General features: G+C 54.2%; 1 protein-coding gene across 1 annotated transcript; it reads right to left on the bottom strand.

Annotated features, from left to right (window-relative positions):
• Window positions 1-2,488: 2,488 nt before the first annotated feature.
• Window positions 2,489-25,418, bottom strand: CSF2RB (colony stimulating factor 2 receptor subunit beta). Its single transcript, XM_077762065.1, is given in 15 exon segments — window positions 2,489-4,347; window positions 4,350-4,606; window positions 5,143-5,246; window positions 6,098-6,155; window positions 6,373-6,463; window positions 7,670-7,832; window positions 8,730-8,869; window positions 10,230-10,387; window positions 10,554-10,689; window positions 11,243-11,411; window positions 11,494-11,645; window positions 14,870-15,060; window positions 17,574-17,697; window positions 18,607-18,844; window positions 25,348-25,418. Coding segments are annotated over 14 exon segments (2,631 nt in total). The 5' UTR covers window positions 18,683-18,844; window positions 25,348-25,418; the 3' UTR covers window positions 2,489-3,535.
• Window positions 25,419-26,894: the final 1,476 nt, after the last annotated feature.

The raw sequence follows: 26,894 nt of genomic DNA, 5'->3' as shown, positions 1-26,894 counted from the left end.
GGGGGGAAAGGACGGGGACCTGGGAGTACAGAGGCTCCAGGCACAGCTGATTCTGTTCTTCCAAACAACACAGCAAACTTGACGCGAATCCTTCAGGGTGCTGCGGCTCCTTGCAGTTTGGAGGCTGACATTGAAACAAAAGATTTGTGGGGACCATGACTCTGGAGCACCGACCAGAAGTTGGCAGATGAGGCTATCAGGATACGGCTAAGCCCTTGATCCTGAGCACCAAGTTCTTTCTAGAAACACATTGCCCTGAACTTTGACCCAAACTGTGTTCTACTGTGCCCTGAAAGGTCAGGGGCAACATCTAAACGTCTGGTTCGTTAAGGATTGTGTGTGTGTGTGTGTGTGTGTGTGTCGGAGAGGACACCAGGAGTGACCAGTATTAGTACCCAGCAATTAAAGCTTGCAGACTCACGTGTATAATAATAAAGTTGTAGTGATGTTTGGTTTCTGGCGACTGACATTTCAGATTCTTCTCGGATCCCAGAAACTTGTTCTAGGATGACGATGCTTGGCTTGGACACTGGCTGTCCTCAGGACCTTGGGCTGTGCGTGTGGGGACATCAGCAGAGTGGCAAGGGCAGGAGGGAACCCCTGGCCCACGGAGGCCAGGCTCAGGGGACAGGCTGGCAGATGCCATCTGGTACCCACATTTTACAGCCTGGTTTCAAAGTGAAGCTCAAAGACAGCAAATGGAACTCCGAGGTGACACAGCCAGGTGGAGGCCCGGTCAAGGTGGGAGATCCTGAGCTCGGCTCTGGTCCCAGTGAGGGCTTCCTAGGGTGAGGGGGGCCACCCAGCCACCCAAGTTCACACACCGGCCTCGGGGCCCAGTGAACAGATCACGACCCCTTCCTGTGACACATTGGATCCTGTTTCCAACCATCATTCTTTTGGCTCAGCATTTACTGTGTGCTCATTACCTGTGGATCCACCTGCACTCGCCTCCATGCACCTGCCCGCCTATAAGGAGACCCCAAGTTGGCTTTCCTGCATGGGGTTTTGCTCTGTGTCCCACCCAGGTGTTCAAACACACAGTCCTTCCCTCCCTCTCCATCCAATTCCCCTTCCTGACATTTCATATTCTGCCAAGGATGCTTCGTGTTCTGATAGGAGGCGGCTCCCCTTCTGACTCCAAATCCCATGGAAACTGTGGGACTGTACTTTCTCAGAGAGAAACTGAGAGAAGCATCGAAAGTTGGCAAGGTAAATGGGAGGGGATGAAGCTGGGTTAGAGAGTCACCCACGCTGGAGCGGGAATGGATTCCATTCCCAGACCCACCTCACAGATTTTATTAGGATAAGTAGCCAGGAGGTCTCTCCCCTGTGTGCAGAGTTGCAGCAATTCTGAGGACAGGAGGTCTCTGCTTAGAGCCCAGCTCCCTCTGGGATCTGGGGGGATCACACGTCCCAGGAGCCCCACCCTGCTGGCACTGTAGTCCCGGTCTGTCTACACTGTCCCCAGACTCACTGTGGTGTCTCAGAGACCCATGAGACTTCTATTTCACAAAATTTACCCTCGTTAATGTAACTGTGGTTTCGTACACCTCTCCCCTGATATTCCAGCACATATGCACGAGCGAAGGGTTTTGGTTTCGGGTTTTACCATGAACATATTTTATTGCGGTTGCTTTTTCAGCTAACAGTATCTGAACATCTCCAAATTCACATCTTGGACTTCTTTCTAATCCATGTAGGACTGACTGCTGTATTCATCGGTAACACAGGATTCTACGTTAGAATATCCTCAAGTGTTGTGATTAATTTCACTATTGGTGGATTATATACGCTGTTTAGAAATCCTTTCCCCCTGACCACAAACACTGCTGTAAGGAACAGGGATTTGGGAACAAAAATAATAAGAACATTGGGTTGGCTGCTGATTAATAGAACATTGTAAAGCTAGAACATTCAGAACAGAAGGGGTGCCTTTGAGACGGCATTGGGAGGTAAGAACATTGAAAGTCTAGAAACCCAAGAAATGTATCAGGGACTTTCTAGATCATCATTCAGTCGGATGGGTGGAGAATGGGAATGTCCGCAAACGATGGAAAAACACCCACGCCACCCATTTGGCGAAAACATCGAGGCGGTTCTTCCTCTCACACGCATCCCTTCCAAACTCATTACGATTTGACATAAAAAGCTTGAAACACAAAAAGTACTAGCAACTATAAATGAAGACAAATGTGGTTTCCAGGTGGGGAAGGCCTTTGTAAGTCTGACGTCAAAAGCGGAGCCGGGAAATCTGCCTGAAATGCAGGAAAGTCTGCATGTAGGAGCCTCACACACCGTGAAAAGCCACACTACAAACTAGGGGGGAATATGTGCACCGTCCGTGAATGATCCCATATAAACAGTTATGAAAATCTTAATCAGAAAAAGAGGAACACCTGACAGAGCAAAGTCTTTAACAGGATTTAGCCCAGTAAAAAAAAAAAAAAAGGAATGCCCAAGAAATATGAAAACATGTGCCACCAGATAGTTCTCAAATAATGCAAATATAAATGATTTAATGCCATTTTTTTTGCATATCAGAAAGGCAAGGATTTTAAGAAACTGTAATCCTCCGTGGAGGCCCAGATGTAGATCAGAAGCCCCTCGTCCACGGCCAGTGGGGGTGGGGGCTGTAATGCTGATCTGGAGGAAGGGAGGGCGGGAGGGCCACGTCGACTATTAGCCCCAAAGCGTACAAGCTTTTGCTCATCTTCCTTTTTCCCTTTGGCGAGTGGTTCTTTCCAACATTTCTAGAGTGCATGTGGGTTCGGGATTCCCTTGCTTCCGAATTTCGGCCCTGCCAGCCCGGGTGTAGAAGGGACACCGGGCTGCAGGGACACTGCTCACTCAGGCTGGGGACCTGCAGTCCCCACCTCCTCAGTCACAGCGGTGAGACCAGCAGGGGCCCCCACAGGCTCAGAACAGCTTCTCTCTTGCCCCATTGCTTGGAGTGACCATCGTCATCAATGGTATTTTGTCCTAGTGCCTGGGCTGCACTGTTCTTCCAAGCCTTCACCCCTCCCCCAGGACCCTCCCTGGGCGCCTCTTCCCTCCCCCTGGCATTCACCCCTGCCAGGACCAAGCTGTAGACGCAAGCCCTTAACACCACCGGACGGGACATGTCCTGGCTCGGACTGAGATTCGTCCTCTCCGCATGGGCTTAGCCTGGACCTCAAACTCCCTAGAATGATAAATCCCTGGAAAGAGAAAGAAGATGGGGGCAAAAGCAAGGAAATCTGATAAAAAAAAAAGTGGGCAATGGAATGAGTATACGGAGAGCACCAATAGTTTGGAGCTTAAAATGAACTTCACACGACAGGAGAGTGTGTGTGTGTGTGTGTGTGTGCGTGCGCGCGCTTGTCTGTGTGAGAGATCGGGAGGCAGTGGGGAGAGAATTGGCCCAAGGTCAAGTGAGAAGCTAGGAGGCTGACTGACTGACTTCCAGGTCTCCACCTGCTCCAACCCCCTCCTTGGCTCTGCAGAGGTGAGTGCGGGAGGGGCGCAGGGGGACCACCCCAGGACCTGGAGGGGCTCAGCACACCTCCCTAGGCCTGCCCACATCCCAGGGGGGCAGTGACAGGTAGTCCTGCTGCTTCAGGGCTTTGAAATGCCGGACGGCTGGCATCTGGGGAACGGCCGGGCACAGGGTCTTCTTGGCCTGGAACATGGGGTCATGGTCTCCGGTCTCAGGGCAGGGTCCTGGGGGAGAGGGCTTCGTCTGGGGTGAGAGCGGGCCAGGTCCCAGGCCAGGCAGGAAGCAGTAGTCACCCACCTGCTGCAGGACCAGGAGCCCCTCGGGGTGTGGGGAGACGGGGGCCGCCTCCACTCTGGGCTCCCCTGGGCTCAGGGCGGGGCTGCTGGCTGCGGGAGGGGCGGGACTGCCCAGAGGGGACTTGGGACACTGGCCTGGGGTTGGAGGGATGTCCACATAGCCCTCGATTTCTGGCCTCATGGGGGCTGGGACGCCACAGGGCCCACCAGCCGGCCCAAGACTGAGGCTGGGGCTCTGGGCTGAGGGCAAGCCCGGAGGGTGGACCTTGCAGACAGATGGCAGTGCTGTGGGCAAGGGAAGGGCCAGGTCTGCGGTGGTGACGTAGCCAGAGGCCGTAATGCCATCCTCGGGGCCCCCAGAGCCCGTGGGCAGAGCTGTGAGGGCCCTGTCCTTTGGGCCTTGACCGCCCACCGTCGGTCTGTGAACAGGAGAGGCAAGGCCAGCCCCCGACTCCAGGGAGGGGTTCCCTCCAGCCGCCGGGCCAGGGGTCCTCTCCAAATCCTTGGCCCAGCCCTGTCCCATCACCTGGGCCAGTGGGACCAGCTGGACCTGCCCTCCCGCGGGCAGACACANGGCGGGCCCGCCATGTCAGGCAGCGAGCGGCTGCGGGGCATCCCCAGGTAGGGGCCGTTGAAGTCAAAGCCAGAATGTTGGCTCTCAGGCCTGCCCTTGGGGGCCGACGGGCCTGGCTGGGGGTTGGGGGGCCGCTCCGCGCCCAGGTCGGAAGTGGCCGGAGCTGTGTCAGGCTCAGGTGGTGATTCACACACGTCCTTTGGGTCCTCGGTGGTGAGAGGTGACACCTCGCTGTGCCTGCAGTCTGCAGGAAACACCCTGTGGGGAGACGGGGCGCAGAGGCGTTGGGGCCCCCTGGGCAGCCACCTCAGCTCATGCTGGGGGTAGGGGCGAGGGGAGGGGAGGGGAAGGGCTGGCCCCACCCAGAGCTCAGGGAGACCACAGAACAGGGCAAGGTTCTTGTTCAAGGCCTTCCTCTGCCAGGTGTGGCTCCTCTCACCCCTGCTCCTTGATATCCACCCAGCTTCGGGGACCCGGGCCATGCCCTCATCCCTTCACCCCCCACTGTGCCATCAGCACCCCAGTGTGGGGTCTCCTGGGCCAGCAGGGCAGGGAGAGGTCATCTGCTCCAGTCTTCTGCCTCGGGTCAAGTGCAAGGTATGGCCCTCCCCAAGCTGGGAATGGGGAAGGTCTTCCTGATGACTGACGGGTATGCCTCTGGCTTTAGAACAACCGACCTCCACAGATCTCTTCATACAGAGCCACAGGCCAGAGGCCACCTCCCCTGAGCCTCCAGCGTGCACGATGGGGCCACCCTCCCACCTCCTAGGGACCCCGTGCCCAGACACACTCACCCCTCCAGATCAGGGACGTAGCTGCCTCTCGGTCCCTTGTGCAGGGAGCTCCTGATGGGGAGTGCCCATATACCTCCTGGGAGCCTGAGCCCAGCACTCCCATTCTGGAAAGAAAGGACACTAGTGCCATGACCATGTGGGAGTTAGAGAAGCTGAAGGGGAGGTGGGAGCCGGGGCATGACAGGGGATACAGGGAGCCCCCAGACACAGAAGGAGTCTCAGCAAGGCCAGGACCAGCCTCGGCCCCATGACACCAGGAAGGAGAAGCCCAGAGAGGGGCTGGGGCTTCCCATGGGCTCTTGAGCTCTTGAGGATGGGGACCCTCTTCTTGCAAGGCCACTATTCTGGGGTGTCACTGCCTCCACACTCANCTGCCACAGGCAAGCTGGCCCTGCTGGCTCAAAGGGCTCCTGGGACCCCTCTGCTGCCGCTCACCTTGTGACCATCTCAGCGTCTGGGATGTGCCCCCAGCCTCACTATGTGCTCAGGATTGGAGGGATTTGGTCTGATTTCTTAGTGCCCCTCAGCTCCCTTCATGAAGGGGTCCCGCGTCCACCCTCCACAGGCCTTCTGTCTGCAGTGACCTTTCCCACCTGCATCACGCTGAGAGCAAAGCTCAGCTCTGCTGTCCCGTCCTCCGGGAAGCCATTCTGCCTCCTGTCAGCCCACATGTCCCGGCAGAACTGAGCCCCTCGCTGAGGCCACCCTGACCCCCGACTCCATCTCCTGCTCCAAGGGGCCTGCACACTGGGCCAGCCCTGGGCGCCTGCAGGTGCCCGGAGAACAGCAGAGCTGAACTTGCCGGGGGGCTGGCCTGCCTCTTAGAGCTTCCTGGCACCTTCCCAGGCTGCCCACGCTTCACATTCAAAGCCCCAGTGGGCGTCAAAGACACAGGGACGGGGACACAGGGGTGAGGAGCCCCTATCACCCTGCCGCCTTTGCGCTCAGATCTTACCTGGAACAGGTGACTCTTGCTGGGGTTGGGGATTTTCTCCTCCCACTTCCGGTTCAGCCTGGAAAGACACCAGGGAGGTGACAGCTGCCAGAGACCTCAGGGAGGCTGCCCCAGGCTCACGTACAGAGAGGAAACTGAGGCCCAGGAGAAGGTGGGGTTTGGCCCAGGTTTCACAGGGAGTGGGTGGCAGAGAAGGGACTAGAAGGAGCCAGTTGTGGGGTCCCCTGGCACCTCCTGGGGTCCTGAGTACCCTCTCCATCATAGAGTCCCCTTACCTGTACCCGTAGATGCCACAAAAGCGCAGGACAGGGAGCAAGGCCAGGGTGGTGAAGACCAGGATGAGTGCCAGGACCCACGTGGGCAGCACTTCCGGGTGGCCGGGAAGGAAAAAGAACATTAGCATCTGGGAAGGGACAGAGCTGGAGGCTTAGGGGGTGGGAGGAGGGGAGGCCAGGTCAGTGCCCTCAGGCACTGCTCTGTGCACGTTGCCTTGGGGTGCGGACTGGGAGGGGAGGCCAGACATAGGCAAAGAAGAGGGCATGGGGGGCGCCTGGGTGGCTCAGTCGGTTGAGCGTCGGACTTCAGCTCAGGTCATGATCTTGCTGTTATTGAGTTCGAGCCCCACATCAGGCTTGCACTATCGCCCAGGAAGCACAAAGCCCAGTTAGGATCCTCTGTCTCCCTCCCTCTTTGCCCCTGACCCACTCACGCTCTCTCTCTCAAAAAATAAAACATTAAAAAAAAGAGGGCAATGGTCTGACCTCCCCCACCCCCCATGTTCAAGTGCTGGGAAGGACAGAGAGGGTTTGAGTCTTTCCAGTAGCAGGTGTTATGGGGGTGGGGGTGGGGTAATGACTATGGCCCATGGCAATCACGAGGGACTTCCTATAAGAGGCAGCATATAAGCTTGAGCATCAAGGCACAGGAAGGTTTGGAGAGGCACAAATGGGGAAATGGAGCCCCAACTTCCTGCTGGGCCGCCTTGAGCCCCTCATAGGACTCCATTGGTCTCCTCCCTTAGGCCTGGTGTCCAGCCCTCCTTTTGCCTTGATTATGGCCCTGGGACCCCTCTGCAAGGCTGGCTGGGGCTGGGGTCCTTGCTGCTAGTACCTCCTCAGTCCTTTCTCTGCCACTCCCTCCTGGGCCTAGTCTGGCACTTGTCTCCTGGGGGCCACTATGGCCGATGGCGAGGGACACGGAAAGCAGCCAAGTGTAGGGAAATGGGGGGAGACGAAGAAATCAGACCAAATCCTTCCAATCCCAGGCCTTGGTCCGTAGCTCCTGATGTTTGCTGCCATGGTAACTAGAAACTCATGCTGAGTGGTCACCCGGTGATGGTCACAAAGGTTAATGAAACCACGGGCCATATTAACAGAGGGCTAAGGTCCAGTCTGAGGGAGGACTGCTCATCCCTGCTCTCAAGACCTCACCTGCAGTCTCTCTGTGGCACACCAGCCATCGCTTTGCAGTGACTGGTGACACGTGGAGGAAAGGACACTCCGGTGGGGTGGGGTGACACCTCTGCCCAGCTGGGCTGTACCCGGAAGGGGGACGTGGGGCTGGGACGCCTACCCCACTCAGTGTCCCAGAAGCACTCCTCACTCCACCGGCTCCAGACCCCGTTGTAGCTGCCGGGGGTGGGCCTGACCCTCACTCTCGCCTGGTACTTGGTGACGGGCTCCAGTGGTGGCAGTGGCATGACGTGGGAATTCTCGAGGGTCACCGTCTTGCTCTCCTGTGGGCACAGGCAAGTGAGCAGGTAAGTTGAGGCTGAGGCTACTTGCCTGGTGCGGGGGGAGGGGACAGTCAGTTGCAAGCCCCTCCCCCCTCAGCACCCCAGCTTTTCTGCTCCATCAGGCCCTGGCTGCACCCCATCACCAGGTCTGAGTCCTCCCACCCCCCAAGGAGGGCCCTCCTCCAGGGCACACAGAGGCAGAACCCTCTGGATGGGACAGGGGACCACACCCCTGTGACACAGGGCCACACGGAGGCTCAGACATCCTGGGGACACAGGACCCCCACTCTAACCGCCCCTCGCTAACCTCTGAGCTCCTTGGGGGTGGGGGGACAGGCCGGACCCTGGTTATGGCCCGCCCCCAGCTCCACCGCTGACCACGCCCCTCCTGGCTTCCACTTCCCCGCTTCCTGTCTCAAGGTCTGGGGCTGGCTCCCGGGCTGCTGGCTGCGGCCCTGAGGAGCCCGGGTTCTGCACACACAGCCCCGCAGCTGTCTGGGGCGTGGTGGCCAGAGAGGAAGCCCTGGGCGGGGGCCCTGCCTGCTTTACCAGAGCAGCTCTGCTCTTAGCATTGCACATCTGCATTCCAGATAAGATTTCTCTGAAGAAAAGCCTGCACCCAGCTGCCTCTCCGCCCTCTGAGCCCTGATGTTGACATCGCCTTGGCAAGTCAGGGTCCCATCGTTAACCTTGGCCATGTCCCATCACCTCTGTGAGCTTCCGTACCTTCGCCAAGGCATACGACAATGACCAGCTGACCACACAGGGTCATGACCATGAAGTCCCAGCGGCTTCCTCTGACCCGTCACCTGCTGGGAGCCAGGTGCCTGCAGGTCGGCGCTCTCTTGCCTATTTTCCCCCACTCCCCTTACCCCCTTCCCGGGCATAGGCCCTCACCTCCCATGTGTCTACATCTTTCTTGTACTGGATCTGGAAGGTGTGACCTATGTGTTTGTAGAGCATCTCCCCTTCTGTCCAGCTCAGGGTGTAGCCGTCTCTGCTCTTGGTCACATTGAGTGTCGGGGGGGCCATCTGGACTGGAGGGAGGGAAACCTTTAGGAAACAGTGTTCCCAGCATTCCTCCAATGGAAGGTTCTTATCCTTCCATGCTGGTCACAGGCGCGCTCTCTCCCGCTCCACCCCTTCTCCGGGTCCTTGCACCTCACTTCGCCATACTATCCACTCTGATCCAAGCAGCCCTTCTCTTGAGAGCTGCTGAGATGCGCTCGTTTTGTAGGGAGGTGAACCAAAGCATGGGTTACCCCAGCCTTTACATGACACGTGATTAATTGGTCCTATTCTAGCGTATTAACTATGTCGTAGGCACCGTCGTCCATGCTCAATCTGCATGAATCTCTCCCTCAATTCTTTTTTTTTAAATATATTTTTTTATTTATTTCTAGGAGAGAGAGAGAGAGAGAGAGAGAAAGCATGGGAGGGTCAGAGAGAGAGGGAGATACAGACTCTGAAATAAGTTCCAGGCTCTGAGCTAGCTGTCAGCACAGAGCCTGACGTGGGGCTGGAACCCACGAACTGCAAGATCATGACCTAAGCGAAAGTCGGACGCTTAACCGAGTAAGCCACCCAGGCGCCCCTCTCTCCCTCAATTCTAACAGCAACCCAACATGGTAGGTACACTTCACAGATGGGGAAACTGAGCCCTAGAACGATTAAATAACTTGCTAAGGACAGGCTTCTCACAAGTGGTGAAGAAAAAGATGGTAACCCAGCAGATCCTCAGAGTGAGTGGTAGATTCCAACCCGGGTGGCCAAGGCAGATTGGCCGTGGCCTCCTACACACTCAGAAGACTGAATGGAAGACCCTGGGGTCCTCATGAAGCAACACAGGAGGCCCCTTTACATGGGGTCCTTGCTGCATAAGAGGAATGGGGGGTACTGACCTGCAAGGAACGACCATTCATCTGCACATATTCTAGCCCCCAACTGAGGAAGTAACTCACAGATCGATTCTTTTGAAGACTGAAAATATCAGTCTGCAGAGGACTTTGGAAATCTGAGGAAAAAAACCCAAACAGGGAACGAAAGGGAAAGTTTGGGGGGAGGAGCAGGTGGGCAGGAGAGGCATCCCGAGCAGCTGTGGCGGGACAGGAAAGCAGAGCTAAAGGAATAGGAAACAACAGGCTTTAAAGACGTGTTCCTGGGGAGTATCTATGGAACCTTCCTTCGTGTTATTTGCTGTTGTCATCGTGCGATTCCTGCTTCTTGAGAACTTCAGGAAGAGATTGGAATGAGTTTTGCTCACTTTGCTCACTGGGCTGCGTTTTGTTGAAAGGGACTGACGTGAAGACCGGGCCATCGGGAGTCCTGGGTTTACGCGGGTCACACACCGAGACAAGACTCGATGCAACCAGTGCACAAGGCTGGGGGCGAACTCACTGTGGTCTGAGCTCTTTATAAACTTCTCTTCCTCCTTCGGCCGAACAGAGATGGTGTACTGGCTGTGGTTCCTGGGGTCGGGCACGGGGATCTGGCAACGGTGCTGGACCAAGAGGCTGCCGAGCGGTTCCTTCAGCACTGGGGAGCACTCCTCCTCCCTGAGGAGCACGGTGCAGGTGAGGGCAGAGGGAGGCAGGGGCCACGGGAAGGAGGGAGACTCAGGAGGAGCCGTGGCTTCCACTGGGGCCACTCGGAGTCAGGGGGAGGTTTGGAGGAGACAAGGTGGTGAGAAGGGGACGGAAGCGGGGGAAAGAGGGTGCTCACCTTGCACTGGGGCTGGGCTTGTAGAAGAGGGTGAAGGAGACTGAGCTGGCCACCTCAGACCACACTTCCCAGGAGCAGCTGAGCACGGCGGCCCCATCGAACAAGCACTGGAGGTTCTGGGGCTGGGCCTTGTCCCCTGGGAGGGGAGACAGTCCCTTCATTCCTTCCTTCCTCCGTTCATTCCTTCGCTCTTGGGGCGGGGGGTGGGGCTACCATGAGCCTTATCTCAGAGAGATTGTGGGGCTTGGGGACCAGAGAAACTAGGGCTTAGAGTTAGCCTGAGCCTGCAAGTGTGGTGACCACAGGTCAGAGAGTGAATTCCGTGAGGCTTCTTAGCCCCTTGCGCACCGCGGGGAGAGCATCAGGTTGCAGTATTGGGGGGCTCAACATGCTAACGTTGGTTTGTCCACACACAGCATAGCGCTCGTGGGAACACAGCTGCTCAGAATGCCACTGTCACCACACGTAAGGCTTATCAGTGTAATGTGTGCACAGAAAGGCTGCAGGGGCTGGAGCCTGGGCCCTGGGTGGTGTGCAGCCATGCTATCTACGCAGTCTTCGTATTCTGAACACAACACAGAAGATTTGCGGGGAACCCCGCAGAATGGACTCCTGGACTTTTCCTGTCTAGGAGCTGACTGAGCCACCTTCCCTTCCGAAGGGCCTTGCCCCAATTTTGACTTTGTTACCTGTCTGGGAGTCCCAGCGAACCTCCAGGCTCCACTGGCTGGGCCTCCCCGAGAGCCCTGAGCTGGGGGCCAGGTGGGTGCGCACTCGGGCCATATAGGTGCTGCTGGGAATGAGGTGCTCCGGCCCCAGGACAGCCTGGGAGGAATTGCAGTAGAAGGTGGGGGCATCCTGTGGGGAGAGAGGGGTTAATGGAGCAAGCGCTGGCTGGGCAAGTCCCTCAGCCTAGGGCAGAGCTGGCCATGGTCCTTACCTCCCAGGAGTCCTGAAGCCGCTTGTAGACCACCTCAAACTCCAGGCCTGACAGCCAGTGGCTCTGGGAACCCGGAGGGGCCACAGTCCAGGTCAGCAGGAAACGGTCCCCGGCAGGAGTGATCTGCAGGTCCTTGGGTGCAGGGGCCTGAACTGGAGGAAGGGGAGGTCAAGGGCTCATAAGGGGCTGGATGATTGTAAGACTTCATGCTTTGTGTGAGCCGACTTGGGCCCCAGGCTGAGTGCCATCCTACCAGCTGAGTAGCCTTGGACAAGACCCCCTTCCTCTGCGGGCCTCAGGCCCTTCACCTGCAAAAATGTGGGGGTTCCCTGTGAACAGGAATGAAAGCCGGGCAGATATCACCTAAGCTCCATGAAAGGTGCTGGCAGTTATGCTCCTCTGAATGGGGCCTCCCGTCCCCACTGCCCACCTTGCGGCCCCTTCCCAGCAGAGGGCGCTGTGGTTCATGTTACTCCCCATCACGCTGTCCACCCTCCTTTCCACCTGCCCAGGGTCCTGCTCCTCTCAGAGCCCAGCATAAATGTCTCCTCTTCCAGAACTTTCTTGGATCCCCCCTTTCCGCTTGAGCAGAACCCATTGTCCCTTTTCCAGTCCCACCATAGCCCACTGTATGGGCCTCAGAGCCCTGGTGGATTTAGGTGGCTCCATTTCTGCCTTTCCACGTAGTCAGGAACTTATGGGCGGCAGGGTTTGGGTCTCCACCCCCTTCCCTACCCTCATGGCCTGAGATTAGTGATTCACTGAATTTGGGGGGCAAGGTGAATGAAGGATGAATGAGTACATGAATAAATACATGCAGGCAACCTTCACGGACTTTTCAAGAAGGCATTCCTTCAAACAACAGCAAGTGTGTGTCTGTCGGGTGAGCATATTCATTACTGAACGGCACAGCTCCCACCTTCCTGAAGCTTCTGTGTCTGAATGCTGAGGGATGACTTTCAAACACAAATAATCCAATGAGTCTGAGCGGGATGTGGCATGTGAGAGCATGTCAGAGCTGGAGCCTCTAGAAAATCTTAAGCCGCAAGTGGCAGATACAGGGTGCCGCCTCTTCTGTACCCCCACTCCCGCAGCCACAGCAGACATTGCTCATTAGTCACTGCACTCCTAACCCCTAAGCCCCTCAGGGAGTGGGAATCCCTTTCAGCACGGAGCTCTCGAAGGTGCTACCCACTGAACGGACTGGGAACCTGAGTGGAAAACCTGTCCATCCAACCTGAGAGATTGTAGCCCACAAGCCCATTTCACAGGTGGAAAAATGGAGAGAGGAAGTAAAATACACCAGACCTCCACATGTGGGAGCCTGAGAGCAGGTCTGATGCACACACCTGTCCCTCCTCAGCACGAGAAGCGCCCCTAATCCATTGCCAAAATAGCTGGGCTGGAGCTGACCTCCCTGCTCAACAAAGGCTCCAGAAGGCAAACATCACACACCCCTCCCCATTTCAAGTTGTCCCCATGTTCACCATTGTCACTTCCCTGTGACCAGGCCATAAGCTTCACAGGGGCAGGGACACTGACCGCCTTGTTCACTTCTGAGCCGGTGGATGTGAGTGCCCAGTGAGAGAACAGATTAATGAGTGAAGTGCATGCGTGTCCTAACTATGATTCGTGTGCCTCCCCCGCTCCCATGCCCTGGCCACGTTCCAGCTGAACCATCACCATTTCCCTGTGGGACGAGTGCCTTAGGTTGCATTCTGGGCCCCAGCCTCCTGCCCCTTCCTGCCCACTGCCATCTACCCTGTGCGTCACCCACCTCCAGCCTCCTCACATCTGACTAAGCCATGCCCCTTCAATGGCTCGCCATCACCTAGATGGTGGCATCTAAACCCCTTTGCAGGGCACAAGGCAGAGTCTTCAGCTCTGGCCCCGCCTGCTCTGCCCCCTCCTCCTTCCTTGCGCTGTCCAGCCCTTTTGATGCTGAATCTCCTGGGCTCCGATCACTCACGTTTCTCCCAAGCTGCCCTGCCCTCCGCAGTCTCCCAGCCTTAGCACACGCTGTTTCCTCTAGGAATGTTCTTCCTGCTCTGTCCTCTTACCTACCCTTCAGCTTTCCCTGCAAAGCTCTTTCCTCCGGGAAGCCTGTCCTGACCGCCACCACCCCCAGGCCCCTTGCCCTCTGCCCCTCAGCACGTGGCACATGGCACCCACCTTGGGTCCAACTTCTGGTACGTCCTGACCTCTCAGCCTGACCCCGCAGCCTGGCCCCACCGGGTTGGGGCCCTTTGCCATCCATCAAGCACATTTAGAGACGCTATTTGAAATGAATTCACCATTTCAGGGTGGGGCCTAACCCATCCCTTCCTCTGGGGAATGGCTTTGCGCTGCTGTGATGAGAACAGACAGGACGAGGAAGCAGGAACTCCCTCTCCGTCTGGTGCTTGCACCTACAGCGGGGCTGCCCAGCGTTTGGGACCCAGGATGCTGAAGTCACACACATGCATCTGGGTGGCCTTGGGCGAGTTCCTGTTCTCTGAGCCTCAGTTTCAATATCAGTGAAATGGGGTAAAAAAAAAAAAAAACGTAGTGCATGACACCACAAATTACTGCAATGGTTAAATAATATTGGGCAGCGCTTCCTAAAAGCCAGCCACCTGTAGCATTTCCATGTCCATTTCAACTTTAAAAGGTGATCCCCTCAAACATCTCTATTTTAGTTTCATTGTGAGCACAGATAAAATTGAATTAATGAGGTTGAAGTGCTGGTTATGTTTCTGTGTAACACACAGTCAAACGAAGCCTAGCTTATTTCTATAAAATGATCATTGACACCCACCCAGGACCACTGACTTTTTGAGGCTGCTGTGGACACTCGGTGCCCTCACTGGAGGCCACTCAGGGCGGGCAGTGAGCTGATGACCTCCATCTCCAGTGCAGGGCGCCCTGGGCAGGGCTGACCCATCACTGACTTGACTGCTCAGGGGTGGGCCTTTGGAAGAGTCATATAATCTCTCTGGGCTTGAATCGCCTCATCTATAAAATGAGTTGCTGCAGACGTTGGATGAGACTTATATGGTGATGAGTGTTTTCAAGCTATAAAGTTTCTACCCGAATAGGAAGGATGGTTCTCCCAGAAGGGAAGCTTTCACTGCTGGAAGGCCTATCTTGGCAGGTGGTGGAGCTTTCAGGGCCCAGGGAGGCGCCAGTGGCGAAGGCCCCTTCCCACTGCACCTGCTCCAATGCCTCCATCGTCAGGAGGCCACGCCCTCCTCTCTCAAGAGACAAAACCCACCCCCAGCCAGTGTCTCCACCCCCTGAAGACTATCACTTGCTGGCCCTTCTGCAGTCTGGCCACACCCCAGGTGTTTCACTGTCCTTTCAGGGGCCACCCCTATCCGGGGACCCCAGGCCTTACCATTCTGGTCCAGAGTAACAGTGAGCTGGGTGCCCAGAGGCCTGTCTGGTCGGAATGAGTAGTAGTCATTGTCGGCGATGACAAAAACCTTGTAGGGAATGACGCATCTTCTGGGCACGCAGCCTGTACAGTCGTGGCCCAACAGGTCCATGTCATCACTGAGGTCACAGGACACTGGCTCTGGAGGGTCCCTGCCAGGAGAGAACATGGTCGGCCCAGGGGGAAGAAGTATCACTCATTCAACAAAGGTCACTAAGAGGTCACCACATGCGAGGCTCTGTCCAGGACCAGGGAACTGCCTTCCTGGTGGAGGGGGACGTGCATGAAACAACTAAATAAAATATGTCATATGTCAAATGGAGCAAACTTTACACAGACAAATACAGCAGGGAAGGGAGATACAGAAACCAGAGGAGTGAGGTGGGGGGTACCTGAAATAGGGGAGACTGGGAAGGCCTCATGGCAAAGGTGACTTTTGGGCAACTTGAAGGAAGGGAGGGAGGGAGCCATGCAAATTTGGGGGGAAAGGGGAGTTCAGGTAAAGGGAACCTCAGGTGCAAAGGCCCTGGGGCAGGCACAGGCTTGGAGTGTTGTATGGCTAGGCAGTCACCCAGTGTGCATGGAGGGGCGTCTGTGTGAGTGGGAGGGAGGGAGACCAGTAGAGCAAGGTGACAGGTGGCAGCACTTAAAAGGAAACTGAGGAATTTGGATGTCACTGAGAGTGGGGAAGATTGAGAGTTATGAGCAAAGGGGTGACATATTGTGACATAGGCTTTGAAAGGCTTCCTCTGGCCTCTGGGCTGTGGATAGATTGGGGTGAATGGGGGTGGTAGTCTCGGAAGCTGAGAGACCAGGTAGGAGCTTCTGACATATCCACATGATAGGAAATAGTTCGCAGCAGGCTGGTGGTGTTAGCCTTGGCCTGATTCACGTCCTAGCTGAAGATCAAGTCTGCAGCATTCGCTGATGGGTTAGAGGCACCGATGGGGAAGGAAAGGTGGTAAAGGAGGTAAAACAACAGTGAACCTCCCAGCGGCTCCACTGGCACCTCAAGGAGCCCCTGTTTAGTGAAGTGGGATGTGGGGGGTGAACGGAAGCGGTGTGTGGGGGCAGGGCACGAATTTGGTGTAGAACATCGGGGGTGGAAGGCACCTTTCCCTACAGGCCACGTGGAGAGGCAAGTGCAGGCCTGGAGCTTAGGGGACGCAGGGCTGGAGAGCATGTGAGAGTCACCAGTGCACAGCCCGAGGCTGGGTCTCCGCCCCCCCATTGGGTATAAAAGACTGGAGATCCAAGGATGAGCCCCAGGGCACCTCACCCTTCAGGTTAGAGACAAAAGAAGGGAGCAAACAGAGAAGGTGAGCCAGGGAGACCCAGGACGGGGTGAGTGGGGCGGCCAGGAGAGACAGGTGCTTCACGAGGATGCTACGGTCAGTCTGCGTCAGGTGCTGCCCAAGGTCAAGGAGGGAGGAGGCTGAGACCGAGCATTAGGTTTAACGGCAGGGAGGGCTTGGCTGCCTTGGGTGGGAGTGGTCTGGGCGGCCTGGTGGGGCCAGCCAGAGTTCAGAATAACTGGAAAGACCTTGGATGCCATGAGTCTAGACAACTCTTCGGAGGAGGGTCGCTTCAAAGGGAAGCAGAGGTAGGCCCCGCCGGAGGAGACGGGGGTCAGGAGACACCCCAGTGCTTCAGCCCTTGGTGGTGGCATCTGTAAGTAAGTGGGGGGCAGGGCACAAGGGCTCAGGATTGGGAATGATCCCGGGAGAGGGCCCATCCATGTTGCGGGAGATTGGAACTGTAGTGCCAATGCTGTCCCTGAGCAGCAAGACTGGGCGGATCCCGGGGGCGCCTTAGACAGACCTGGGGCAGGAAAGGACGAAAGGGAGCCTCCAGAGAGGTTGCGGAGATGGCACAGGCAGTGTGAGCATGGAGGCGGCGGGAGCCTCTCATCCAGGGGAGGGGGGGGTGTGTGTTTCAGCATAGGAGGAATTGGGCCACAGCTGAAGGTGGGAAGTAGGGGTGGGCAAGGAGGGTGGAGACAGGAAGAAGGAGAGCGGGAGAGAGCACTGAAGGGCGATGCTGGGGTGTGTGAGGAGCTGCTCACCCCCCGGGCTGCCTCCAGGGGGGTCTCTCTGCACCTATGATGCCAGCCATTTAATTATTTCTATCATGGCAAGGTAGACTGTCACCAGACCCCAGAACGCTGTGCGGAATCTTCCCAAATGGCACACACCGCGGAGACCATGTGAGGGGCGCGGGGAAAACCCACACTCCGGAGGCAGCAGCCAGCGCCTTGGGGAGATGTGGAGCCCAGCCCCACATGCCAGACTTGGGGCGCTGTTTCCCATTCAGTCACACAGCTTCCCTGTGGACCTCGCCCTCCACAGCCTTGGTTTGCTCATCTGTGAACTGATCATGACTTGAGCCCAAGTCAGAGCTTAACCAACAGAGCCACCCAGGAGACCCCAGGGCAATTCTGTTGAACTGTGATGAAGTACAATTACCACCACCACTGCCATCAACAGCCATGTTCATGTGGAAGCCTCTCCCCCGAAACCCCAACATCAGACATCAGACCTGGCAGGCCGCCCAATGGAGCGGGAGCTCCTGGCCGGGGCCTCCCCCTCCCTGCCCTCTGCCAGCCCCCCTGCCCGGCACAGCCCCACACAGCAGCATCCCTGTGCTGAGCCCCGGCATCACTTACTCATTCAGCCGCCGGAAGAGGGTCAAGTTGATGAGCTGCTGGGCATGGCGAGTGTCCGCCCACCTGCATGTGATGTGGCTCTTGTAGTTGTTATAGCAGCTCAGGGTCCGCAGCGGAATGGTCTCTGCCCAGGAAGAGGCAGACAGGGGGTCAAGACTGGATATCCCTTGTCACCCCCTCCCAGCCCCTCGGGGGTGCCCAGAGCTGGGGAGGGGTTTTCCGGAGTTCTGTAGGGGCTCCCGTCTGCTAGACAGAGCTCCCCAGGGGCCCTGGGCAGAGGGGGAGGGCAGGGGTTCTGGGGGTGTGAGGGCCCGGCTGTCCGGATAGAAGCACAGTATTCTAGAAGAGTCACAGCACATTTCCTGAGACCCGGCTGTGCCCTTGCTCCTGGCACAGGGTCTCCTTCCCACCCCAGGAGGGACACTTGCATTGGGCACGGGAGGAACAGCCTGGGAGGAGAGGCAGCATAGCAGAACACTCTGGGACCTTCCCACCTTGGTCTCTTGGTCAGCTGCAGCTGATGGTGTGAAAAGAGAATGTGGTTCTCAGGGTTATCAGAGAAGCCCTGTTCTCTGGGGGCCCTTGAGGAAGGGGTTCGTGGGCCTTAGGAGCCAGAGGAACCCAGCAGGGCCTCCTGAGCAGGAGGAGGGTCCTGGGGCCAAAGTAGGGAGAGACCGCCAGTCTGAGGGGCTCCAGGAACAAAGGCACAAAGGAGGGAGTGGTCAAGGCCATCCGAGGAGCAGTGTCTGGGGGGTTGGAGCTAAGGCTGGAATGGCCAGCCTGGAGGTGAGATGCCCGGAATGCCATGCTGAGAAGGTGGGCAGAGAAGCCACACAAGCAGAGACAGACATTCAGGAAGCTGGAGAAGAATGAGAATCCAGGAGGGGGAGTGGGGAGCCAGAGAGGATAGGGAAGGGGCACATGAGGGAGGGTGGGGGGCCTGGGGGCTTCCTGGGCACATGTGGGTGTCATCTTGCTCAAGGGCCAGCTGTGAGGAGGGTCACAGGGAAGGGCAGGAAGCAACGGAGCTCACCTTGGGCTCCCGCCATGCCGGGCCCCCAGAACAGAGCCAGCAAAGTTACGGGGAGCAGCACCACGGTCAGCACCATCTCTGGGTCCGCTCTGAATGAGTGGGTGGTCGGCTTAGGTGGGTCCAGGTCTGTGAAGGGGCAGGGGTCCTCACTGCCCTGGAGTCATGTATTCTTGCTCAGCTGAAGGCCAGGCCAGACCCATGTCCTCGGCTCCTGTGAGTCCTCTCTCCAGGATTCTGCCTGCAGAAGAGACATCAGCTGAGAGCTGCCTCCTCCTGTCCTGCATTCCCTGGACTTGACCCACGTTGCAGAGTGAACCCAGGAGTGACGCACGGGCTCCTGCGCCCCCTGCCACCTCAGCCTGGCACCCAGGACAGTCCTTTCCCCTTAGCCTCAGTGGCTGGGGTGTGACTTTGAGGGAGATGCATTGAATGGCTTCTGAAGAAGTGAGTCCCCCACCCTGGCCGTGTGCCAGGAACGCCTGTGCAATCCCCTGGCGATGGAAAACCCACACAGGGAGCCTGGTATTTGGCTTGCTCTGTGCTCCCTGCAGGCCACTGACCTGGTCAGCTTTAGAGGGGCCGCAGGGTGTGGGGGCCGCAGTGTCCTACCCCGGGCGTGATCACACGCATGCTCACTCACACCGCGCACACACATACACACACACACTCCATTTACTGTCATCCCTCCCACACCACCCTCAGAACGCCTGTTCCCTTTTCTCCCCAGAAGGCTGGGGATTTCCTCTTTTCTTTCTGTCTCGCCCTGGGAAGTACCCAGGAGAGCAGAGCAGAGGACGGTGGTTCCTTCTCTTTTTTTCTCCCTGTAAGATTGCCCGAAATTTCACTCAAGATGCGCATATGCATACACACAGAGCAGCAACTTTCTTACTGGGAAAAGCAGGGCTCTGGACTCAGAGGACCTGACCTTCAGCACAGGCTCTGCCCCTCCCTGCCAACAGCCTGTGCTGATCCACCAGTGCTCCCTGAACCTTGTTCTCTGCACCGGTAACAGGGGCACAGATACACGTATCCCACGTGAGAAGAACCCGATGCGGTGATGTTTATAGAGAGAGGTTCATCCGATAAAGGCTCCGGAAAGAGGAGCAGGTTGTTTGGAGCTGGGGGGGGGAGTATTCGTCCACTTCAGCTTCTGCAGCTGGAGGCCGTGCCCTGGAGTAAGGGCGTGAGTCCATGTGGCTGGTGCGGCTTCGTTTGCCTACCTGGGACTAGCCTAAAAATCCAGAGCTTCTACTTGGGTCTAATCACAAGCAGAAATACTACATGTGCAAAGAGAGCAATTCATCCTGAGATAAACTACAGGTTTAACACAAGTCCAAACAAAATGTAACAACATGGTCTTTTTTGTAGAAACTCAGAAAAAAATAGACGTGAGGACAGTTAATGAGATTTTTAGCAACAAGGAGGCTCTCCCTAATAGCAAAATTTATTGTAAAGGTCTGGTAATAAAGCTGTGTGTTGCGCACACACACATACGCACACGCAAATACATCAATGGACATCCAGACCAGGCAATTCTATTCTACCCAAGAATGCCCTAGGTGATGAAGGAGGGGTCATGAATCAACATGAAGGGCTGGATAATGAAAAGGGCTAAGATACAATGAATCACATTGTAAAACATGTGCACCTAAATCTCTATCCCAAACTACCCTCAAATATGAGGTCCATTAAAGATTTAAATATAAGAAGTTAAATCAGGGGTGCCTGGGGGGCTCAGTCGGTTAAGCGTCTGACTTCAGCTCAGGTCATGATCTCATGGTTCGTGGGCTCGAGCCCCGCGTCGGGCTGTGTGCTGACAGCTAAGGGCCTGGAGCCTGCTTCTGATTCTGTGTCTCCCTCTCTCTCTTCCCCTACCCTGCTCACGCTGTCTCTCTCCCTCTCAGAAATAAATAAAACATTAAAAAAAGTTAAAAAAAAGTTAAATCATATTAAACTTTCAAACCATGGGGCAGACAGCGTCTGAGCTGCTCCCTGCTCCCTTGGTAACAGAAGCTCAGGCTTCAGCTGGGCTTGGTACTACACAGAATAAAAGATTATATTTCCTACACTCGGTGGAAATGTGCTCGGTGGGGTCATGTCACTAAGTTGTCCAAGGGGATGTGAGTGGAAGCATTGGGTATGCCTTCCAAAAAAGGGCTTCTTAAAGGGAGTTGGCTAGTGTAGGAAGGGTCCATTTCCTCTTTCTTCTAGCCTACAACTTGGAAGTGATGGCTGGAGCTCCAGAAGCCATTTTGGACCGTAAGGTTGCCTTGAGGATGGAGCTATATACAACAGAGAGAGGGAAGCCTGGATCCTTCTTGTCGCTCTGAAGCAACCATACCAGCCTAAGAGCGCCTACCTCTGAGAACACAAATAAACTTCCATACTGTTAAGCCACTGTAGTTTGGGGATTTTCCATGCAACCAAACAGATACAATTGGAAATAGAAGAAAACTTCACAGGGCTTAAAGGAGACACCGGTCCACTGAAGTGAAGGACAAACTTAATTTTTAATTGTGCCAAACTCACTCACATGTTGGTAAACTCTCGGTCATCCAAGAATAAAGGGATACTCTGAAAAGGTTCCGGTAGGAAACAAACATTAGTTTCAATGGAACAAGGGTTAGGTTGGCCAGATTTTCTCACAAGCGACCCTGAACTCTAAATAGATACTGATGTCTTGAAAATACTGAGGGAAAATATGTTTAAACCTAGAATCATTAAAAGTCAAGCTTACTTTGACGCTCCGGGGCAGAAAAATGCAACATTTGGAAATGTAGTAAAGACAAAGAAAATGTTCAGATCTTTTCTGAGAAACACAATTTACTCTGGGATGTACTTCAGGAAAAAAACAGTTCAAGAAAAATAGCATATGATGCTGGAATTGGTGGTGTGAGAAGAAACAGAAGAACTGTTACTTATAAAGTGAAAGTAAGTAAATATGTGATAACTGCAGATGACTGTAAGGTGAGATGATTGGCTGTGAGGTTAGGTGTGGAAAGTGGAGAACGGAAAGCTTGTTTAGGATCGTGTCTGTTTTGAAGGAACATATGTGTGTTAGTTACGCCCAAATGTTGATGGAAAATATGTTACATACACGTGTTAAAAAGGTAAGGGTTAAAAAGCCACTAAGAGTGAAGGGTAAGCATGGGAGCGAAGGCAGACAGGGAGAGGGAAGGGAGAAGGAGGAAGAGGGGAAAACAGAGAAGAGAAAAACCAAGCACCTTTTCACTCGAAACAAACATGCACACCAACACTCCCAAACGCATGAAGAAATGTAAGGCAGGAGTAAAAACTGGAAATGAAAACAAAACAAAACAAAACATAAGTTCATTCCAGACAAAAAGAACGTCATGGGACAATCTGACAAAGGCTTTTAAAGGAAGAATGTATCATGACCACATGGGGATTATTCCAGAAACAGAGAAACAGCCATTAAGAAACCTCTTTGTGATTAAAAGAATCAGACCAACAGATTAAAGGGGGAAAAAAGGATCAGCTTATCTCGACAGATGCTTCTCAATATTCGATAAATACAGAAGCCATTCCTGATTAAGCACACGAACCAGTGAACGTTGCCAAACGAGGCATTGAAGGGCACGCGGGTGTTTCTGGGCATCGACGACAAATCTGTAGTGATGTCAGAGTCAAAGAAGAATGTGCCCTTCCTGTCGGGGGCACAAGCAGGGGAAGTCTGCCCACTACTGCCATCTCTAGTGGTCAGTCCTCTCTCCAAATAATCTCTAAATTCAACGCAACGCAAGTCAAAACTCCAAAAGGATTTTTAACAGGCTTGACAAACCGATTCTAGATTATAACAAGCTAAACCGGAAAGATGGGTTCTCTTAGCCAGAAAAGTGATGAGGAGTATAATTGTAGACAGATGGAATAGTAAACAATAAGGAAAATAACCAACTGGGAATTTGGGAAGTAATAGTGGCATTTCTAATCACAGAGGAAAGGATGGGCCACATACTCTTAATTATGACGTTGAGACAATTAGCTGATAATGTTTTTAAGCTAGATTATTATTTTACATATTACTTGCCCTTCCAAATTCTAGGTGGATTAAAGGCCTAAAAGTCAAAACTAAAATGATGAAAAGCATTACAGGTACTTAATTAACCTTAGGGGTTGAACAAGACACCAAACCCAAAAAGCATAAAGTAAAAATAAAGACAGATTGGACTTGGAAGGTCATTAACACACTCTTAGATGAAAGTATCATAAACATGGTAAAGAAAAAAGACAAGTGATAATCTGGAAACATAATTTAAAGGTTACGTAAATAAACTGTTAATGTACTTAGTAAATGAACTACTCCTACAGTAAATATGTGAAAGGCAAAGAACCTGTAAGAAAATGGACAAAACATTCTATACATATCGTGAAAGGAGCCAAAGAACATATGGAAGAGACATAACTTCACCCATAATCAGGGAAAGGAAAAATCCAAGCAAGAGTCAGATAATTTTCATCCCTCCATTGGACACAGCTTAAAGATTGATCATCTTCCCCAAGAGAAATTAGCCCTTTATGCAAGACTGTGGGGGTGTATGTTAATTCAGCTACTTTGAGGATGATCTGACAGTGTTTCTTAAATGTTTAAATGCACAACCTCTTGCTCAGAAATTCTTCTTCAAGGCATCTGGGCCACAGAAGCACCTTCACCCGTGTGGAAAAAAATGGGAAAAAAAAATGTCTATCAGTATGGGATGGAGTAACTTGTGGTGTGGCCCCTACCAATACATGCCGCCCATTTTGTAAGGCTTATAAATGACTTAAATCGATTCGTGTTATTGTGGAATGTTGTCCAAAATGTAATATTAGGTGAAAATATAAGTCACAGAGCAACATGTATATATTGTGTATATATATATATACACACAATATTATATATATAATGTATATATTGTGTATATATATACACAATATTATATATACATAATGTATATATTGTGTATATATATACACAATATTATATATATATAATATTAGGTGAATAATATTAGGTGAAAATATAAGTCACAGAGCAACATGTATATATATGTGTATATATATACATATAAATAAACATTAAAAATATATATAAACATTAAAAAATATATATTTTTAATGTTTATTTATTTTTGAAAGAAAGCATGAGTAGGAAAGGGGGAGAGAGAGAGAGAGAGGGAGACACAGAATCCAAAGCAGGTTCTAGGCTCTGAGCTGTCAGCACAGAGCTCGACACCGGACTCAAACCCACTGACCTCAAGCTCAAGACCTGAGCCGAAGTCAGATGCTTAACCAACTGAGCCACCCAGGCGCCCCGAGCAATATGTCTATTAGACTCGCATTTATGTACAAAGGAAAACTATATAGTTGCAGCATGCTTAGAAAATGTTTTGAAAGGACACGTATGGTATAGAGTAGGATGTGAGGCTAGTGGATAGGGGTAGTTGGCACTTTGTCTTTTATGCTGCATAATTCTGGATCATTCTAACGCTTGGTAAAGCACATACCCATGTGTTCACTTAGTACGAAACACGCTCATCCAACAACTGAGGAACTATTCTGCAGTATCCGCGTGTTGGCATGACATGAATAAACCGGTGAATGAAAAAAGGCAGTGACCAAAAGCTAATGGGAAAGGTTCCACACTTTATAAAACTATTAGGAAGGCGAGAAGTAGAGAAAATCAGAACCTGGTGATGCAGAATCGCAATGGAATCTTTGAAGACTAGAAACTACACATTTGCAACTTGTCACCGGGACCTGTCTGGAGGGGGCCCACAGGCTCCGACCCTGGTGGGGACCTTGGGAACACCCCAGCTCCCATCCACAGGGCAAATGAACGCACCTGCACAAACCCTGAGACAGAAACCCCCTTAGATGCAACCCCCTACCCCCATCCCCCAGCAGTTCATACACTTGGGTGCAGAGCACACACGTGGGGCTGAACCCGACTGAGCAACGGAAGCTCAGGGTGGAGTGTGATACTAACCCATTCTTCGAGGGGGAAATCTAGGTCCCTGCGCAAGGGGGACCTAGATTCTCATCTTCCAAAGTGAGCTTTCAAAACCACACCAAGCTCTGGGCTGGAACTCAACAAAGTTCTGGGTTTCCCCCTCTGCTCCCAGTCTCTCTGCACCCCTGCACCCCCCACGACATCCATGGAAGCGTACACACACCCTCACTCTCCAGATCTCCTTTTCTAAACCAGAATGTCGGGGGGAGGGCACCTGGGTGGCTCAGTCCGTTAAGCGTCCGACATCGGCTCATGTCATGATCTCGCGGTAAGTGGGTTCCAGCCCCGCGTCGGACCCTGTGCTGACAGCTTGGAGACTGGAGCCTGCTTCAGATTCTGTGTCTCCCTCTCTCTCTGCCCCTTCCCCCTCCTCAAAAATAAATAAACATTAAAAAAAATTAAACCAGGATATCAAGGGCTATAGGTGCTCAGGCTCCAGAGACAAGGAGGCAGAAGCCGGTTCACTGCCACCAACTCCTTAGCAACACTTTAGCAGCAAAGCGAAGAGGGACACTTCACAGGTGTCTGACGCCCACTTCCCCAGATGTCCTCCCTGCCAGGACAGCTGGATCCCGGATGAGGTCCCCCTGCCCTGAAAGCCCTGCACACGACGCTCAGGAAGTAGGCGCTGCTGGCTGTCGTTCACCCACTGGCTGCCCAAGGAGCCCGGACGATCTACTGAGCCAGCCCTGACCTCCCCAAGTCCCTGAGCACGCCTGCCCACTCCTCACCCCCAGGCTCTCCCAGGCGCTCCGCGGTCTCCGTCGGCAGCCTGGGTCTCCCCCACCGCTCCCCAGCCCGCCCCTGACAGCCAGGCCGTACCTCTTCGTGGCGGGACAGATAAGCCTGCTGCCGGAGTGTCCAGGCAACAGGGAGCCTGTCACGCTTCCTATTAATGCTGACGTGCTAGTTAGGAAACAGAGAAGCAGAAAGAGGAAGCGACACCGGCCAGCCCTGTTTCTGCACAAGTGACTCCGCACAAGATTGCCCAGCTTCTTAGAGCTGGGGACACCGAGATATCGATTTTTTTTTTTCTGGGCCTTACTGGCTTGGTCAGTGCTGTTCCTTGTGTGAGCAGCCCCCGCCCTGGACACACCTACCATCCTCTGTCAGCTCATCAGCTCAATGCCAAGTTGCTTCCTGCAGCCTGCTCTGCCGCCCCAGGGGACACAGGGCGAGGGGGCTGTGACAACCGGAGGAGGTGACAGCCCAGAGCCAGACGGAGCTGGGCCGGCTCCCACCTGCTCAGAGCGCGACTTCACGGGAGTTACCAAGTTATCTGCGTGTGACTTTGCCAGGCCTCCGGACCCCACCCGTTACCCACTTGTAAGCGTCCGCAAACACTCAAGGGTTGTGGAGAGATTCCAATGTGACGCTGCAGAGAAGCTCCCGAGGGCTATCCCGCATTGTGTTGCTTCCCTGTGACACGTTTGGCAGCTCCCCACACTGTCCCACAGCCCTCAGTGCGCCTGGCTGTCCTTCCCGTCCCACAACCCTGTGTGTGGCCCGAATCTCAATCCCTATCACTGGCACACGCCCTGGCACAGAGGAGGCTCGTAGTGGCTGTCTGGAATACACGGATGAATGACTCCCGAGCACACAGCGGAGTTGGGGTTACGGCAAAGTGAGCGAGGCACACCCTTGGGTTACAAGCGCTCAGCAACCAAGATAAATAATATTTCAGAGCAATATTGTAAGAAAACAGCACCAAAAAATCTCCAACAAAGTATGACATTTTATTTTATTTATTTGAGAGAGAGAGAGCGGGCGAGAGGGTAGGGGAGAGAAAGAGAATCTTAAGCAGGCTCCATGCTCAGCACAGAGCCTGACATGGGGCTCGATCCCAGGACCCTGGGATTGTGACCTGAGCCAAAATGAACGGCCAGATGCTCAACTGACAGAGCCACCCAGACGCCCCCGGAGTATGACATTTTAAATACAGATAGACTCAGTAACAGTGCTACGTGAATCATAATGGAGTCTGAGGCAGACGGAGAAAACAGGGCCATTTCTCCAGAGCCAAGACAGCAAGAGGAGGAGGGCGCCTCCCAGGGAAGGGGATGCGGTGGCAGCTGTGGGGATGAGGGGGTGGGGCCGGGAACCTTTCACAGAACCACTGGACTCCTGGCCTTCCTCTCGCCAGGAAGGGCTGGCCGGGCCTGGCGTGGGTGGAGGGCCTCACCTTGGGGGATGCCNTCATCGCCCACCAAGAGAAGGCAGGACGCCCACACCAGCGAGGAACAAACTGGGTGTGACTTGTGGGCCCCGCCCTCTCTCG

This window comes from Crocuta crocuta, unplaced genomic scaffold, assembly GCF_008692635.1.
Source record: "Crocuta crocuta isolate KB4526 unplaced genomic scaffold, BGI_CrCroc_1.0 scaffold193, whole genome shotgun sequence".
NCBI lineage: Eukaryota > Metazoa > Chordata > Mammalia > Carnivora > Hyaenidae > Crocuta > Crocuta crocuta.
The sequence above is the reverse complement of the archived record's forward strand: the minus strand, read 5'-3'. Positions and strand labels throughout refer to the sequence as shown.